The sequence below is a fragment of the Fringilla coelebs genome (genome assembly GCF_963513975.1).
Source record: "Fringilla coelebs genome assembly, chromosome: 1".
Classification (NCBI taxonomy): Eukaryota; Metazoa; Chordata; class Aves; order Passeriformes; family Fringillidae; genus Fringilla; species Fringilla coelebs.
The window spans coordinates 27860695-27876723 of NC_140028.1; the positions used below are offsets into that span (position 1 = coordinate 27860695).

Sequence of the window (16029 nt, forward strand, 5' to 3'; positions counted from 1 at the left end):
TCCTCCATAAACCAGAATTACCAAAAATATAAAACAATGCATACATATAACATATTTCTTCTGGAAGACTACTGAATTCAAGTATATAGAATAAAACTCCAGAGTTTGCATATTTATAACTTTTCCCTGAATTGTTGTAACTATCAATGAAAGCCTCATTTCCCCAAGAAGATTCTACAGATGACTTTTTGTAACCAGTGTAGTCATTTGCAGTCTCAAACTTTAAGCCTTAACGCACAAGGTTCTTCATTGCAGTTTGTTTGTTATAATTCCTGTTTACAAAGTACCCTTAAAATTATTGAGTTATTCCTGCTTTAGCATACTTGCCTAAAAATTGTTCTTCCCATTGTAATCAATTGCATTGCTGCAATAAAGAACAAAATTCAGCCCATGGCACATTAATCCTTGGCAGCTGCCACATGAAGCCATTCCACTAAAATCACATCTTATTCTTTTGAAGAGGAAACATCTATGAACATTAACTCATCCACGTTCTAAAAACTGAATCACATTTGAGTTGAAATGTTAAATGATGTTCCTGTGCTAAAAGCTTTAAGGTCACCTTTCAGTTCTCAGAGCCTAGGGCTGATCTCAGCTATTTAAACCGTGGCACAATCTTAGCTCTAGTGGTGTCAGATGGTGCTATTACAGAAATTCAGCCCAGTTTGCTTTGCTTCTGACCTGCATTGCATGCCAAATACAGAGTAGCTTTACTATGGATTTTTAAGAAAAGTATTATCTATAATTTTCATCCATGTCCAGAAATACATGACATAAGAATAAGCTAAAACCCAGAAACAATTCCTCTAAAATCATGTTACATATCAGACAATCAGATTAAATCTGTAAGGTTTCTGGAAAAAGCGGATGAAGCACTTACTCAAAACACGCAGCTGAATGCATAATTTTTTGCAAAAAAAGTGTTATATTTCATAAGTTACTGACAAGATAAAATCAAGACTATTTTTTCTGAAATATGTAGTAACAACAATCAATGTTTGCAGATGAGAGACGTCATTGGAGCAGCAACAGCAGGGCAGAACTACTTTCGTTCCTGTGTGGACAACACTGTCTCCTATATGAACACCTATTCTATTCCAAAATTGGTGCAGAATCGTGTTAGAACGTGGTATGAGTACACATGGGACTCTCAAGGAATGCTGGGTGAGGATTTCCAATTCCAGTTACTTAGCATGTCTCAGTGAGAGTGGTTGTACAGATACAGATATAGGGTGAAATTCACATTTCTCCTTTTCTGAATTGCATGTGGGAAGTGAGAGGAGGCTGCTCAACTTACTTGGGAAGAGAAAGAAACTTCAAAGCAATATGATTTTTACTACCCCACAAACTCTATTCATTAATACAATGTTTTGGTAATAATTTTAGACAAGATTTATTAAGCATCTTAGTAAAAGCATATTAGCTGCTTCCTCACTTGAACTCATAAGTGTTAGAATAACTCCATTAAGTTATTTTTGCTCATTTTTGTGCTCATTCCTTAATTTGTTGTTTTGTTTGTTTTTTTCTTTTCCCCAGATGAATCAGAATTACTGGAGCAGATGCCAACCAAAATGCACTTAGCTGTTGCAATTGATGTGAACTTTGCCATTGTCAACAAAGTGGACTTATTCAAAGCAAGTAGTTTTACAGGAGAATGCAGAAATATGTGGTATTCCATACAGAAACCTTGTTTTGTACATCTTGCAACTCTAAAGTACATGTTTGTTAGTATGCAAGGCAAAATAAGTCAAAGAAATATCTCAGTGAATGGAGACATCAGAACAAACCCAAGTGCCTGCATTTGGATTTATTTTGTGTCGAGGCAGTGATCTTGAAAGAAACAAAAGATTAGAACAAAGTCCTGTTATGACCACATCCTATAGCTGATGGTATGGTCAGACTGTGAGTGAGTTTGGAGTGTAACTCATCTCAACAGTCAGAGAATAATCTAATTTTTGACTCAGTTCACCTTGCTGAGGCCACCCAGGTCTGCTTGAGAGATCACCCATGCTCTGTGTTCTGGCAATGTAACATTGGTGTAGAGAATGGTGCATCATAGCCAGTTTTTGTGCAAAGGAGCTTTCTCTTTACTTACCATGGTAGTTTTCCAGAGCTACACTTTAAATGTGTTCTTAAAATTGGATTTCTGGGACAAAAGCAAGGAGACCCTGAGTTTTTAGAAGTACACACAGAAAGTTTTCTTGTCAGGATATTTGTAAGAAATCCCATGATACACCTATATAAGAATTACATGGCTGTACATTTTTTTCTACATCTACTGAAGACATGAATTTCATAGATTTGTATGAGCATTTGACAGAATCTGTTGTTTTCCCCTGGACTGGTTTAAAAAAAAATCCCATAACATCCCCATAAAAGACACATAAAGCTCTGAACATAACACTAACTGAGCTTCCTCAGAAAATCTAGATGTACTGAAACTCACTTTATAAAAAAAATGAAAATAGGTTCAACCTATAGAGAACTTCCTCAGTATTAGAAATAACAACTTTCAGTTCTTTCTCAGCTCTAGTAGCTGATCTTTATGGTGTTTTGAGTTTGCATTCCAATTATGAATCCCTGGGTGATTCCTGTATTGTTGGCTTTTGAGGCACTAATAATCACTTTAAATACTGAATTAGCAGAGTGATCAACTCTATTTTAACAGGGCTGTGATACCCAGATGATATATGACATGCTGCTAAGGCTGAAATCCATTGTATATTTACCTGGTGACTTTGTCTGCAAAAAGGTGAGAATTCTTGTTTTATTCAAATAAGAATTACGTGTTTTAGAAAAAGAGTTCAGATATCGGTCAACAATGTCCTTTAAATAAACTTAATCCTGACTGAATTAGAAAGCATAAAATTAATTAAGCTACTCTGTGTAATAACAACAAATGCACTCTCAAATTTCAATCTAGAACAAGACAATATGAATTCTATTACTTACATTACCAACCATGAAATTATAGTAATATGGGAAAGTATTTAATGTAAATATGGCTTACCAAATGATACCTCATAAAATTTTAATATTTAAAATGGATCAAACATAATGTTTCTATACTTCTATGCATACAAACCCAGCCTACAGGTCTCAGCCTATGATGCTTTGTCTGTGCCTCATTTGGGTACTCAGACACACTTAAGTAGAATTATTTAAGAATGTAAAAAACATAAGGCTCCTTCCAGCAGGATCTGCTCTGCCTTCACTCACAGCTCTGAGCCATCTCCAGGTTTCCAGCTGAATGCTGTCACGCTGTCTCTTAGCAAAGATGTCTATCTTGTCTCAGCTTTTTGGCTTAAATCTGGCTAGACAGATAGTTCACAGGTAAATAGCTCAGCTTCTGACCAGGGAGCCCGTGTCTCTTTCAGAAGGCATGTAAACACTTTGCCAGAAGGGCAAAGTCAGATGTAATCAAAGCTTGGGGGGATGAACAGTAATCCATACTACTACTGCTCTGGCAAGTGACCCACAGGTGCCACCACCTACACAAGTGACCATCAGACCCCCTTATCTTGACTTTAGCATTCCTGGTCCAACATGCTCACTAAGGTCCTGCTCCCTCCCAGAGTTAAGCACACAATCCACCTCCAGAATGCTGGGCTAGCTCCAGTGACTCCACTGTGCAGAAGTTAAACATTTGTGAATACACTGAAGGATCAAGTGTGTCCCTTCAAAGAACAATCCCAGAATTGCTAATTGCTATTGGCTAAGAAGAGTGGAAGAGTAGTTTGGTGTGTTTTGCTTATACAATGCACAGCATGAAAGGATCTTAGACTACAGCTGGGACTCTGACACAACAGAGGGAATAAAGGACAGCAACAGATTCGATGTCTTGATACTGCAGCCCAATGCAAACAGTTCATAACAAAGACAGGCCATGAGAAATTGAACTATCAACTTATTACAGCTTGATTCAGAGCTAAAAGGCCTCTCACTTGTATAAGTCTACTATGAGACCAACAACCGTAGCAATCTTATTAATGCTGCAACATGTAGTAGGGAATGTTGGAACCACCTTCCCCCTGGATGTATGTTGGTCTCAGCCTGTTCACCAAGGAGATGCTGCATGCAAGCTTGGAGCACCAAGTGAGGAGATCGAAGTGCAAGTCCCTTCATTTTCAGTCCTGGCTCTGTTGCTGCTGCTTTTTCACTTTTAAAAATAAATTGCCACTTTGCCTCATAATAGTGGTACACCCTATGCTCATGAGAGAGTGGAAAGGTAAAGAAGAGCCTGTAATATGATTCTAATAACAAAAACCATTGCTAAAACATGGGCTCTCTATGTGTTTGTATGCCCAGGGAGAGATTGGCAGAGAGATGTACATCATCAAACAAGGTGAAGTTCAAGTCCTTGGAGGCCCTGATGGTACCAAAGTCCTGGTTACACTAAGAGCAGGAGCTGTATTTGGGGAGATCAGGTAGGTCCATCACAGTTTTTAATACTTTTTTTTAGAACTTGTCAAATAATCGGTGGTTGTTTAACTTCTCTGTGGTAAGTGTGACAGTGGGGAGGCTAGAAAGTGGGTAGGATCAACAAAGAGGACACTGAGCAAGGAGATACATGTAAGTGAAGGAAAATCTAAGTGAAGCATCAGTGATTAATAGGGTAAGATCTGAGACCGGTGTTTGATCAATGCACACAGGGATATAGAGACAAATTTCTTCTTTAGCATTTTAAAGATTCAATACATCTCCTTGTCACGCTGTCTGCAATACAGGAGGACCAAATGCATTTTATTTTCTGTATTATAAGACTAGGTGTCCTCAAACGGCAGATGGCAAAGATGAAAATTAATCTCTAAGAAAATAGATACAAAAATTTAAAATACGAATTAAAAATAGTTCATTTAAGAGCTGATTAAATTGCTGAAAATCAGACAACCCAATTTGAAAAAGTATTAATTTAAAAGTATACAAGACTAGAAAAAACGTGGATAGACCAGATTTTTTTGTCTGAATTTATCTGGATGAGAATTGTTTTGCTGGTGGCTACAAATGGTTTTTATATTCTACATGTACTTTCTATGCAAAATCCATTAACATTAACGTGCTAAGTTCCCCAGTCAGCCAATCAAGTGTTAGTTTTTAGGCACTGCATCCCTCTGCTGAGGTTGGCCCAAGGAAAAGTAATAATATAAATGTGCACGTGATAAACTGGATCCTTGGTTTCTTCCAGCTGCCTTCCTGTTATTGATAATGCTCTTGCTGGTAGCTTTAATCTGCCTTTTGAAAAGCCATTATCAGCTCTGGTCCAGGTTTACATTTGTCCTCTAGTTGTGTCTCCCTTTGTAGTAGGGGAAACATTCCTGTTTATCCAGTGATGTGAGTACAGACTTGCTTAGACCTCAAGTGGAAAACATCTGATACTTCTCAGTTACAGAACTTGTGCATTAAGTGGGAAAGTGAAATTATATCAGTACTTGGAGAAGGTTATTTGGAAGGTATTTCTCTGTGTGACAATATAATTACTTGAGCAAAGCCTCCAATAAAAAGGCTGTATTGTAAGTTATGCAGAAAGACTGAGAATGAACTCACCAATAAGGGCAGACTAATGAAAAGACAGAAGAAAATCTAAAGCAGCCCCCATATGTAACACACACGTGGTTCTCAATTATTTATTAGTCTGGTATTTGAAGTGAGAACTTTGTATTTTAAACTGAGAAATGATAACTGTTGGCTTCAAAACATGGAAGGGACTTTTACACTTTTGATCTAACACAGGTGAGCGCTTGTTTCCACGTGAGAACCACACAATGACCTTTAAAGACTAATTTCCCTGTACGTGTTACTCTTTACATAATTGCCAATATGGCCAGCAAAACCCTCAGCAATGCTATAACACTACACTTCTAGTTTTGTTTTATTCATCACTGACCTACTGCAGCAGCAAACCCATTCAGACACATGTAATTTGCATATAAAATAACAGGCAGTGTGTAAACTCAAGGAGAAAAAACCACAGCAACTGGCAGACACAATGCACTAAGTAGAGATATGCTCTTCCTAGTGGCAAGGTGCTAGAAAATAATGAGTTTGCATTGTGCCTTTCTGTATAAATTTTTTCAAGGTCTTCTGAAAAGAGAATACCACAGGCAAATGGAAAAGAATATTCTTTAATGGATTATGTACTACTTTTTCTAGGACATCCAAGTTTTCCTCTCACTTCATAATGGTTATAACCCTATATCAGGCTGATTTCCTTCTGATTTCCAATTTAAGATTTGTTTGGAGAAATATGTCAGCTTCCTTCTGAATAGTTTAGGTATATGATTTATAAGATGCTTGCTATTTAATCTCACTCTGTTCAAAATGCATGTCAATGATGCTTAAAAGTCTCCAGGAGTAAAGGAATTGAAGAAAATAAAAACTGTTTATTTCCAAAAATTCCCTGAATTATGCTAGAAAGCCAATGTAAGAGCAACAACCAAACAGGTCCCTTGACAATTTCATCCTTGAAAATTATAACAGAAAGGGATTAAGTAATAGGAGTTCCAGTTAACATTTTACCCTTATTGTTACTTTCCTGTATAGATATCAGTTTGGGGAAGTAAAATAATTTCAGAATCAGAAGCAAACAGATTGTTATCTTAATGAGAGCCTGTCAGCAAAGACAATTCAGAACAAGAGAAATTTATAAAAACATTTCACTAGCCCAGAGAAAAATACTCTTGAAGCCAGATGTCCTTATTCATCCATTTACTGGTATTTCACTAGAGATATTTCCTATCAGAAAATGTTAATTCTGGAAAAACTAAAACATTTCACCATTTTATGTAAGTTTTTGACAGGAAGATCTCTACATGCTTGATCTCAGCATCAGCTTTCAGTTGTTTTGTAATTTTAAACATTATATAAAAAATCCAAACTACGGGCACGATTTAATTTTGTGAAAGATGACATTTTCCAGTACTTTGGTGCAGGATTTCCCTCAAAGTAGTAGCTGCTGTTTTTGATGGGCTCTGCCCTTTGGAGTTTGACATCCTTATCAGAGGCAAGATCCAGATCTATTTCCCTTTCCTGACTTACCAGTTCTCCTCATATGCACACAGGTGCCCAGCTGAGCCACCTGCATGTTCAGCTGATAACACAAGCATTCCCCAATTTCTATTAACAGCAGCTTCCCACAGAGATCAGCTATAAAAACAATAGGTAAGCTGAGTCATCATTTCAACAACTTTATAGCTTGAAATTTAATTTGCTAGCATAAGTATTCTAAGGTTATCAACTTCTACTATTATTAGAGCATTCGATGCTCAAAACTGGAGTAAAAAATGTTAGGTGAAAAAGCAAATTTTGTGATTAATATAGATATTGCCTTACCAAGAACCCCTGCAAGACAAATGTATCTGTTTTAAAAAATTTGGTCATGTAACTCTTCACACAGTAACCAAACCAGATTGAATGCTGAAGTACCCTAACTTTGTCCTTAGTCAAAGATGATTCTGTTTGAGCAAAGACTGCCTTACTTGTAAAATTCACCTCACATCATCACCATAATGAAAAAGCTGATCTCTTTAGTCCCCGTCTACCTTGATAAAATGAGCTTTCTGTTAGGTAAGCCTAAAAATGATTGTTCAATGACTTGTTGAGAAGTGATTCATCAGAGCCCCAAAGGTATTTGCAATTTTCTTTAGCAGCTTTTTCTATTGTGCAAAGAGTTTTATTCTATCTGAGGAATCATAGAGATTTGTTTAAAAAGAAGATGATAAACTGCATTTTCAGCTTCAGTCCTTGTATTGATTGCTGTCTTGAGTTGCAGAAAAACACTCTGTAGGCATGTAAAACTAGCCTTGCACACGCAGTTGCAGAGGTCTCCTACTATCCTTTATAAATGAAATATATTATCTATACGATTCAATACTTAGAAATATGTTTTATAAATATCTTTAATATTGAAACCAATATATCTCCTTTGTTATTACTTCAGATGGGTATTAATTCCTGTTTACTGGGGTTCAGAATATCTTTTTTAATCACTTTTAAATTTAGATAATACTAAATATTTTCCTAAAAATATTAATTCACTGGGAAATCTTTAAAGGACAAATTTTGGGGTAGATCTTGAATAAAGTGATAGACCAATTTTAGTACTAAGAACAAGATGTAAATTCTCTTACTTACCAGCGGAGCTGACAAGTGAAGTCTCTTCAATTGCTTGGTGCAGAATGAACAATTTATTTTTATTTGTACATCTAATTTTTTCTTACCAGCTGCTGTTAGCTTAACTGATCTAATGCCTTACAAAATCACCTTCTTTTTCTGGCAGACACATTTGCAACTGTCAGCCTGAAAGACCTTCCTAGACTGTATCATTCATTGCCAACATTTAAACTCATATCTCAGAAGATGAGATATGCGAGAAAACAAAAAACTAGAGCCCCACAGAAGTTATTCACTCAGGGAAAAAAAAAAATCCTTGGGGGAGAATCATTCATCCACTGTAAATAATGCTGCTCTACTATTGATGCAAATAATTTTCAGCAATAAAACTGAGGAAATGCCAAGTTCACATAAGAACTAAAACTAGTGCAGCCTGAGCTGTGGGTATCTCTATTAGCAAAACTTTTCACAGTCCTTAGGCATCTACATATGCCTATGACCACCAGTGACAGTTTGCCTTCCTGAGATGGAATTTCTAATCCTGACTGCACAGGGCCTTTACAGAGCACTGGATAGAACAGCCAGCTCCATAAGTGACCTTTACAATGACTTTAATGGCGAAGCACCAGCAGAGAGATTCCTCACTAGGGCAAGTAACACTGTGACTGATGGAGTGTATCCTCATTCCAGCCTCCTAGCTGCAGGTGGAGGAAATCGAAGGACTGCCAACGTGGTGGCTCATGGTTTTGCCAACCTTTTCATTCTGGACAAGAAAACACTCAATGAAATCTTGGTGAACTATCCTGACTCAGAAAAACTTCTCATGAAGAAAGCTAAGTATGTCCTAACAACAGTTTTTTAAATCATATCATTTAGCTGCAGGATGGACAGTTGTGACTTCTAGATGATTAGCATTCCTTTCTTGGAAAAGTAACAGTAGTAAACACAATTGGTGTTAGGGGTCAGATTTGCCTGGTAGTTTCTAGCTGAAAGAATGGTCTTGGAAGGAATGCCAAGGGTTGTGGAAATGTGGTAAGTAGAATGAAATCCTGAATGTAGTTGCCTTATGCATTATATTTAAGGTAACATTAAAAAAAAATAGGAGATAAGGATACATATCAGAACTTCTTATATCATCAAGAAAGAAACTGCAGGGCAGATATCAGTTAAGGAATAAGTTTTCAAAGATGCAACGAAACATTTGCAATTAATTCTACAGAGATATGCTTCAATGCATCTACAGACTTGTTTGCATTTCTAAAACCTAAAGCAGCAGTTAGGAATGGATTTAAAGAAAGGCCTGACAAGATGGAACTACACAGATTAGACATCTGTGCATTTTATTCAAAAAGCATTCTGAAATGGGATTTCAAACCAAGATTGCTTTTCACCTTCTTTTGGCTGTAGCTTCTTAGGATCACCATTTTCACAGCTTTGAAAGGGCAAAGTATTGTCAGATTTTGTCATAAAATTATGACAAAATGAGTACTTTGCTACCTTATAAAAGATCCAAATATTTGAAACAGTTTGTCATTATTAGCATACCTCAGCACCCCTACCGGTCTTTGCTCGTCTCGAATTGCTACCAAAGGTTGGAAGGTTGGTCGCAGACTTGAAATTCCCCCAAGAAGACTAAACAAAGCACAGGAGAGACATTTTGTTTTTTGGAAGTGCTAGCAAATGGCTGCATTCATCATGTTGTAACAGCCCAGGCAGTCAAACAGTGTCTTGAGAACCATGATGCCCCTGAGGAACAAGGAAACCAGACAAAGAGTGGGCTGACTGCTCAGTTTTCAAAACTAGCATTAACAGGTAGAAAAAGGGACCAAATGCATGGACCAATGATCCCCAACAACAATCATTCCTGACTTTTCTCCAGCTTCTCTCTAAACAGTAGTATGACCTTGTTATTCCTGTCTCTCTGTCCTACACTGCCTCTTCTGCTTTCTTGACCACCCTAGGCATATTCTGTCCATCCATTAAATTCTGTTTCCTCCAGACAGCCTTTCTCAACCATGGAGCTTAATCATACACCTTTTGCATCTGCACTCCCATTTGAGCTCAAAGCCCTCTCTAGATATCGACTACAAACAAGATATTCAATTTAATTTTAAAGATATGCAGTACCTGCCCGAAGGCCATGTTCCTTACCAGTCTAGGCATCCACAAATTCTGTCAAAACTAGACACAAAGAGGAAATTTGTGCACTGTTTTCATGAAGGTTGTGGCTATGCTCAGTTTTGGAATGAAGTCACCAGTTGCTCTGTCCTGGAAGGTTTCCATTAGAGTTCTTTTTGGTCATCTGACACCCTTAAAGAGCTCCTTGAAATAAACTGAAAGGAATTATTCAAGAAAGAAATTTGTTCATTATCACCTGCCCAATAACCCCTGTATGTTTTTTGCATAATAAAGCCTTGCAAGCTGCTAAAGTATACCTTTTTTTAAACTGTGGCACTTAAATTAAAGAAAAAAAAAAAAAAAAAAAAAACGTAAGGAAACCCTTTACTTCTGAAATTCTCAAAGTAAAAGATGCTGGAGAAAATGATACTATTATAGGATTTACTATACTTCAGACTGTGAATATAGTCCTCACTCATAAAGAGCCTTAAGTCAGGGCTTTTGCAAGGATAGAAAAGTGGCCTTGAAATCTGTACAGTAATCTAATAGGAACTGAAAGCATGGGAACCCTCACCTTCTGCTTTTTACTGGTCCCATCTATCTCAGATATTTCATCTGATCTTTACTCTCATTATTCACTCTCAGTTCTTGTCACTATGGCTGCAATCACTACAACTACAGAACAGTGTGAAAATCTAGTCTGCCACAAGGCTGGCAGTAGTATTTGTATTGCCAGGGCGTCTTCTTCTATTGAAGGGGACCAAAACTAAGTACCAGTGTCTAACCTGACCTATGAGAGATGAGCCAGGCTGGAAGTTAGTTTGGTAAAGTATTTCCTCCAAAAGTGCCAACTGGGAGTCCTGGTGGAGCACCAAATGCTCTCTGAATATACATCCAGAAGGCCAGATAAGAGACTGCCATCTCAGGATGGGGCACCCATCCCCCTCCACACCTCTTCTTTCCTTATCTTTCTCTTTGATCTCTTTTGTGACACCTTAATTTGAGCCAGCCCTAGTTTATACTCCAAGATATAGGTAAGCAACTCCAGATTTGAACAGTTGCCTCCATCTCTACCAGAGCCTAGGGCAAAAACTTTACTGTTTCCAATTTTGCTCTTGTCACTTGACCTGGGAACCAAGTAAGAACCATCAGATCTTCAATACCATAAATGTGGTATTTCAGCTTTGCAGGAACTTCACTCAGTTTCACAGCACCGCTGTGTGTTCTTAACCCCGTCTTTCTCCAGGGTGCTGCTGAAACAGAAGGGGAAACCTCCTCCAGGACCACCAGTGCAACAACCACGGGGCTTGGCCAGTCTCTTTGGGCAGAAACAGGAAACTCCAAAATTGTTTAAAGCAATGCTTGGAGGAAAAGGAAAAGAAGGCCTTGCTAAGCTGCTGCAGCTGAAGAAACAACAAGAAACTCAGGTAAAGCCACAGAAAACAGAGTAGAATCTACTCAGAGGGCTTGGGCAAACAGAGTAAATGAAAATTCAGCCTTGCTGCAATCAACAGCAAAAACTCCCAGTAGCTGAGATATAACCACTTTTCCTAATCTCTGTAAACACTAATTCTAAAATTTGGCTCGATCTTTCTAAACCTGGACTTTATGCAGACCAGAGAAAACAAAAGCAAGGAAAAAGGCAAACAAACAAAAAATCCTCTAAGAAAGTAAGGATAAATGGATTTTACTAAGGCCTTAATGGAATTTGATCTTCTAATTTTATGTAAACGACAGCAAATACAGAAATACCCAAACACAGTAATCTGATCCAGCTGACTCGGGCACATGGCGAACTTTCCAATTCAGTGTCAGATCTCTGGCTGTTAAAAATCTTGAAGACAAAATATAAAGTGTAGCCCACACAGATAAAACTGATTAAATCTCTAATATCTTGCACTTATGAGAAAACCGTTTTTTTAACTGATGAAAAATAATTCCCACATAATACTCTGTTCTGAGAAATGTTAATGTTAATAAGAACCTGCTCACTTCTACATATTTACCCAAAGGTGGTAGAATTCTCTTCTTTATAGCTGAAATAGCTGCGGTTATATTTAAGTTAAATAAAGAACTTCGCACTTTGCTCACACCAATGACTATAACAATACTATTGCAGCAGAAATACAGCTCATTTTAGTGTGTATTTGTGAACTTATTAGCAAATAGGCTTGGCCAAGGAATGGGGGCAGTGTGAACTATGTCAAGGTTTACATAACACTCTTTCTTTCTCCACTATTTTAAGGACATAAAGGAAGGCAAGACCTAAGGAAGGGTTCTGTGCCCAAAACGGGTCTGTTTCATCCCCCTGTATTAGTAAGAAACAGATATTATTAATATCCACAAGTGTTTCCTAGGTTTTATACTGATATTCTGATTCTGAAATTGCATTTTTCATTTAGAAACCAATTTTCAGCATCTGAATAGAAGTTCACATGTGTTGCATACCATTAATACAGTTGCCATGCTGTGCCTCTTTCCATGGCATGTGCAGACTAGAACTACTTCCTGAAATTCTTTTGCATTCTTTTCAGTATTGGAAAACATTAAACTTCTTGTTTCTAGGAAACTAAAGCTGAAACAGAGACCAAGCCTAAAGAAGAGGAGAAGAAACCTGTGGAGCCCGCAGCACCCCCTGCACCCCCTGCTAAAAAGGAAAAGCCACAGGCAGATGCTAAGCCTGCAGTTATGCAGAGAGCAACCAGTAAGGAGTCTCTGATCATTAGTATGACACCATCCCCCAGAGCAGGAGAAGGAGAGATCCTTAAAGTTGAAATTAAAGAGAAAGAAAAGAAATAGATGGTGCTGTGGGGTGTGGCCCCATCTTTTTGTCTTGCTACATTCAGAGGGCTGGCCGGACATTGCTTCTGGGTATAGAATATAAAAGTAGAGACTACATGTGAGAAAAATCTACTCCAGCTGCTCGTCTTCCTGCCCTCCTCTCCTGGCACAACTGCACAAATTATTTCTATTCTTAACCTTGACACCGGAGAACTTTTGGTGTATTAGAAATTACGGCTCAGATTGTATTTCACGACCACTCGTTTCTTTTTTATTCATGCTCTCCCTTTTCTCTTATTCTGTCTTGTTCCTACTTCTCCTCTTCCCTCTCCTGTTTATCCTTGCTTTCTTCCTGTTGTTCCTGTTGCTCAGTTTGCTCTTAGCTTTTGTGTGTATTCTTTTCTGTTTTCTCCTTTGCCTTCCCATGGTTGTCCTTTTCCTTGCTACTGCCCTACTGTTGCTAAGGTTCCTTATGTTTCTCTCTGTCCTTCTCCCTCCTTCCCTTATACTTCTAATCGGTGACCTGGGTTTGTGACCAGCATGGCTCAGAGCAGACAGCAGGTGCTATGTTTTGGGATGTTTTACCTTGGGACAGAGGGCAACATAACAAAACCATTGTCAAAAAATAAATCCCAAAATATGCAAGAGGGAAGCAGATTATGGAATTATTGCCAGCCCTCTGAAAGCATAAACATCTGCTCCAGCTGTCTTTGATTCTGACAAAGTAACATGGGAAAGGCTTAGTTCACCCTCCAGAAGTGACATATAATTTTGGGCTGCTGATTTACTTGCTTGATCTTGTCAAGGGGTTGGGCATGCTCTCTGTTACATCTCATCAAGTAAGCACTTGATACAGCTATCTGAAGAAAATTGGTATCTAAACCACCTACTTCAAAAATAAAGGCTATTTTATAAAAAGTAGGATTTACACTTTCTGGCTCTGCATTGCAAAGTTGCAACCAATGCTCCAATTGTTCATCTACATTAGGACTTAGTCTAATGGTGCAAAGAGAAACCTGTGTCTCCGTGTCTTAGCTACATCACATTTGTGAACTACAGTAAATCCTTCATGAGTGCCACAGCTGGGGGATACAGCCTCCCACGCAGGAGCTCCCACACTGCCAACCTTCTGCATTGACTCATCAGTCTAAAATGCAGTATTACACAAAAGCTTGAAGCTGTGTTTTAAGTTAAACTCCCAACTACATTCTTTTCTTCTATGGGTTTGCATCTCCTCTCTCTCCCAATCCCCTTTCAGATACCACTGGAGGAACAGTTTTGTAAACTAAAAACATTATGCAGAGGCCAAGCCACGAAGTGGCAAAGGCAGACTTTACAGCTCCTTGGCTGACCAGCCAACCAAGGCACCATGCCAAAAAAAAACACTCACTTTGCAGGCTACATATGATCCTACAGGCTATGCATTCTGTAGGCCCGTTCCTTAAAGCCTTTCAACTTCTGTAACCACAGGCAAAACTGGAAGCCTAACCAGAATTAGTGGGAAGTTTGCCCAAGTAGAAGCTGGATGAGTGAATTCCGTATGTTGCATATTCCACAATACTCTGACAAGACCAAAACCGTAATCTCTTTCAAAAGAAATTTCTGCTGTATTAGCAGTGAGGTGAAGGTTCAACTGCTTTGTAGAGAGAACCATCTTTATTTGTATGCTACTTGTTATCTGATATGTAAGAAAAAAACAACATCAAAACATAGGAAGAAAATTTTGAATTGTTTCATAAAGAATTATTCATCTATTGCACATCAAGGACAGTCTCAATGAAATTTCAAGATTAGAAATACTGCTGAACTGTTCCATGAATGAGACCTTCTATGAATAATAATACTGTATGAATTGCAATATATAGTTTCACTTTTTTTTTTTTTTTTGAGAGAGTTGTCAAAGTATTATGGAAGGGGGGAAATATTCCCCATATTTTAACATTTTTATATGAATGAGTAAAGCTCACTCTCATTGAAAAGAACCAATTCCCTTCTGCCTACACAAGTGCTACCAGGTAATTTTGAACGTTTTCTCTGTGCGCATATTTAAGTTCATCAATCACACACTGACATAAATTACAAAGTAAAGGCTGAGACTGAAGCACCAAGTGCTTCATTGCAGTGACAGAGCTTCCCACAAATTGCTGCTTTGCTACATCTCCTAACAGCCCAGGTTTGCAGAAAAGTTTGACAGCTCTGTCTGCAAGATTACTGTTATGCACAGCTCTTGAGTTCCTTAGACCCAAAAGAAACTAGAGGAAGTAACAGTGCAGAAGACACTGGCCACACATAAATAACATCCATCTGGTTTTCTATGACGTCCTACTTTTCTATTGTTCGGGTATTTTTCTCTTCCCACAACTCCTCCATTCTCAGGGTTGGCAGGAAAACGAAGGCTGCACAAATTGAAGTTGCAACTATTTGTATGGTTTTCACCAGACAGAATGATACAAGAAAGGTGTACATTTACTACAGGTGTTTGTTTATTTATTACATCTTACAAGACGTAAGAGGTAATAAATTCTTTCAGGAACTAATTCTACCCTGTAGATTTTTGACTAGTGAAGAAGCAGAATGAATTCCTCTGGTGCACTTAGAAGATGCAGTTTCCAGTATCACAGTTGTCTCTGTGGGGTATCACATTCCACTGCAACACTGACTCCTGTATCTTAGTGTCCTAATTCAGTCCCTCAGATTTGAGTACACTTGAATGTAAAGAAACTGAAGGGTAGAGTAGGATAATGTATTTGAAAATGACAAGTAACCATCTCTCTATGCCTCACTAGCTAAAATGTAGAGATTGTTCTGGGAAAAAAATTTTTGGAAAATCTGATAGTAATAGCATGAAATAACATGCATGGGAGGACTCTAATATGGCACAGAGCATGAAACACAGTTAAAACTCTCCAACTTCAGAATATCTTCTTGCTAGAAGCCTGCTTAAGATGCTTTATGAAGAATAAACTGCAGAGTCATTACCACTAAGTGGAAATGCATTTTTCCTCTCCCCTTTTATACTTG

General features: G+C 38.0%; 1 protein-coding gene across 1 annotated transcript in view; it reads left to right on the top strand.

Moving 5' to 3' along the window:
• Nucleotides 1-13026, top strand: part of CNGB3 (cyclic nucleotide gated channel subunit beta 3) — a gene marked incomplete at both ends in the record, with an annotated part of 137551 nt that extends 124525 nt beyond the window's left edge. The window contains 7 exons of the mRNA XM_084202296.1: nucleotides 1005-1164; nucleotides 1537-1634; nucleotides 2669-2752; nucleotides 4309-4427; nucleotides 8800-8946; nucleotides 11474-11654; nucleotides 12793-13026. Coding sequence (XP_084058422.1) covers nucleotides 1005-1164; nucleotides 1537-1634; nucleotides 2669-2752; nucleotides 4309-4427; nucleotides 8800-8946; nucleotides 11474-11654; nucleotides 12793-13026 — 1023 coding nt within the window. The remainder of the gene's footprint in view (nucleotides 1-1004; nucleotides 1165-1536; nucleotides 1635-2668; nucleotides 2753-4308; nucleotides 4428-8799; nucleotides 8947-11473; nucleotides 11655-12792) is intronic.
• Nucleotides 13027-16029: the final 3003 nt, after the last annotated feature.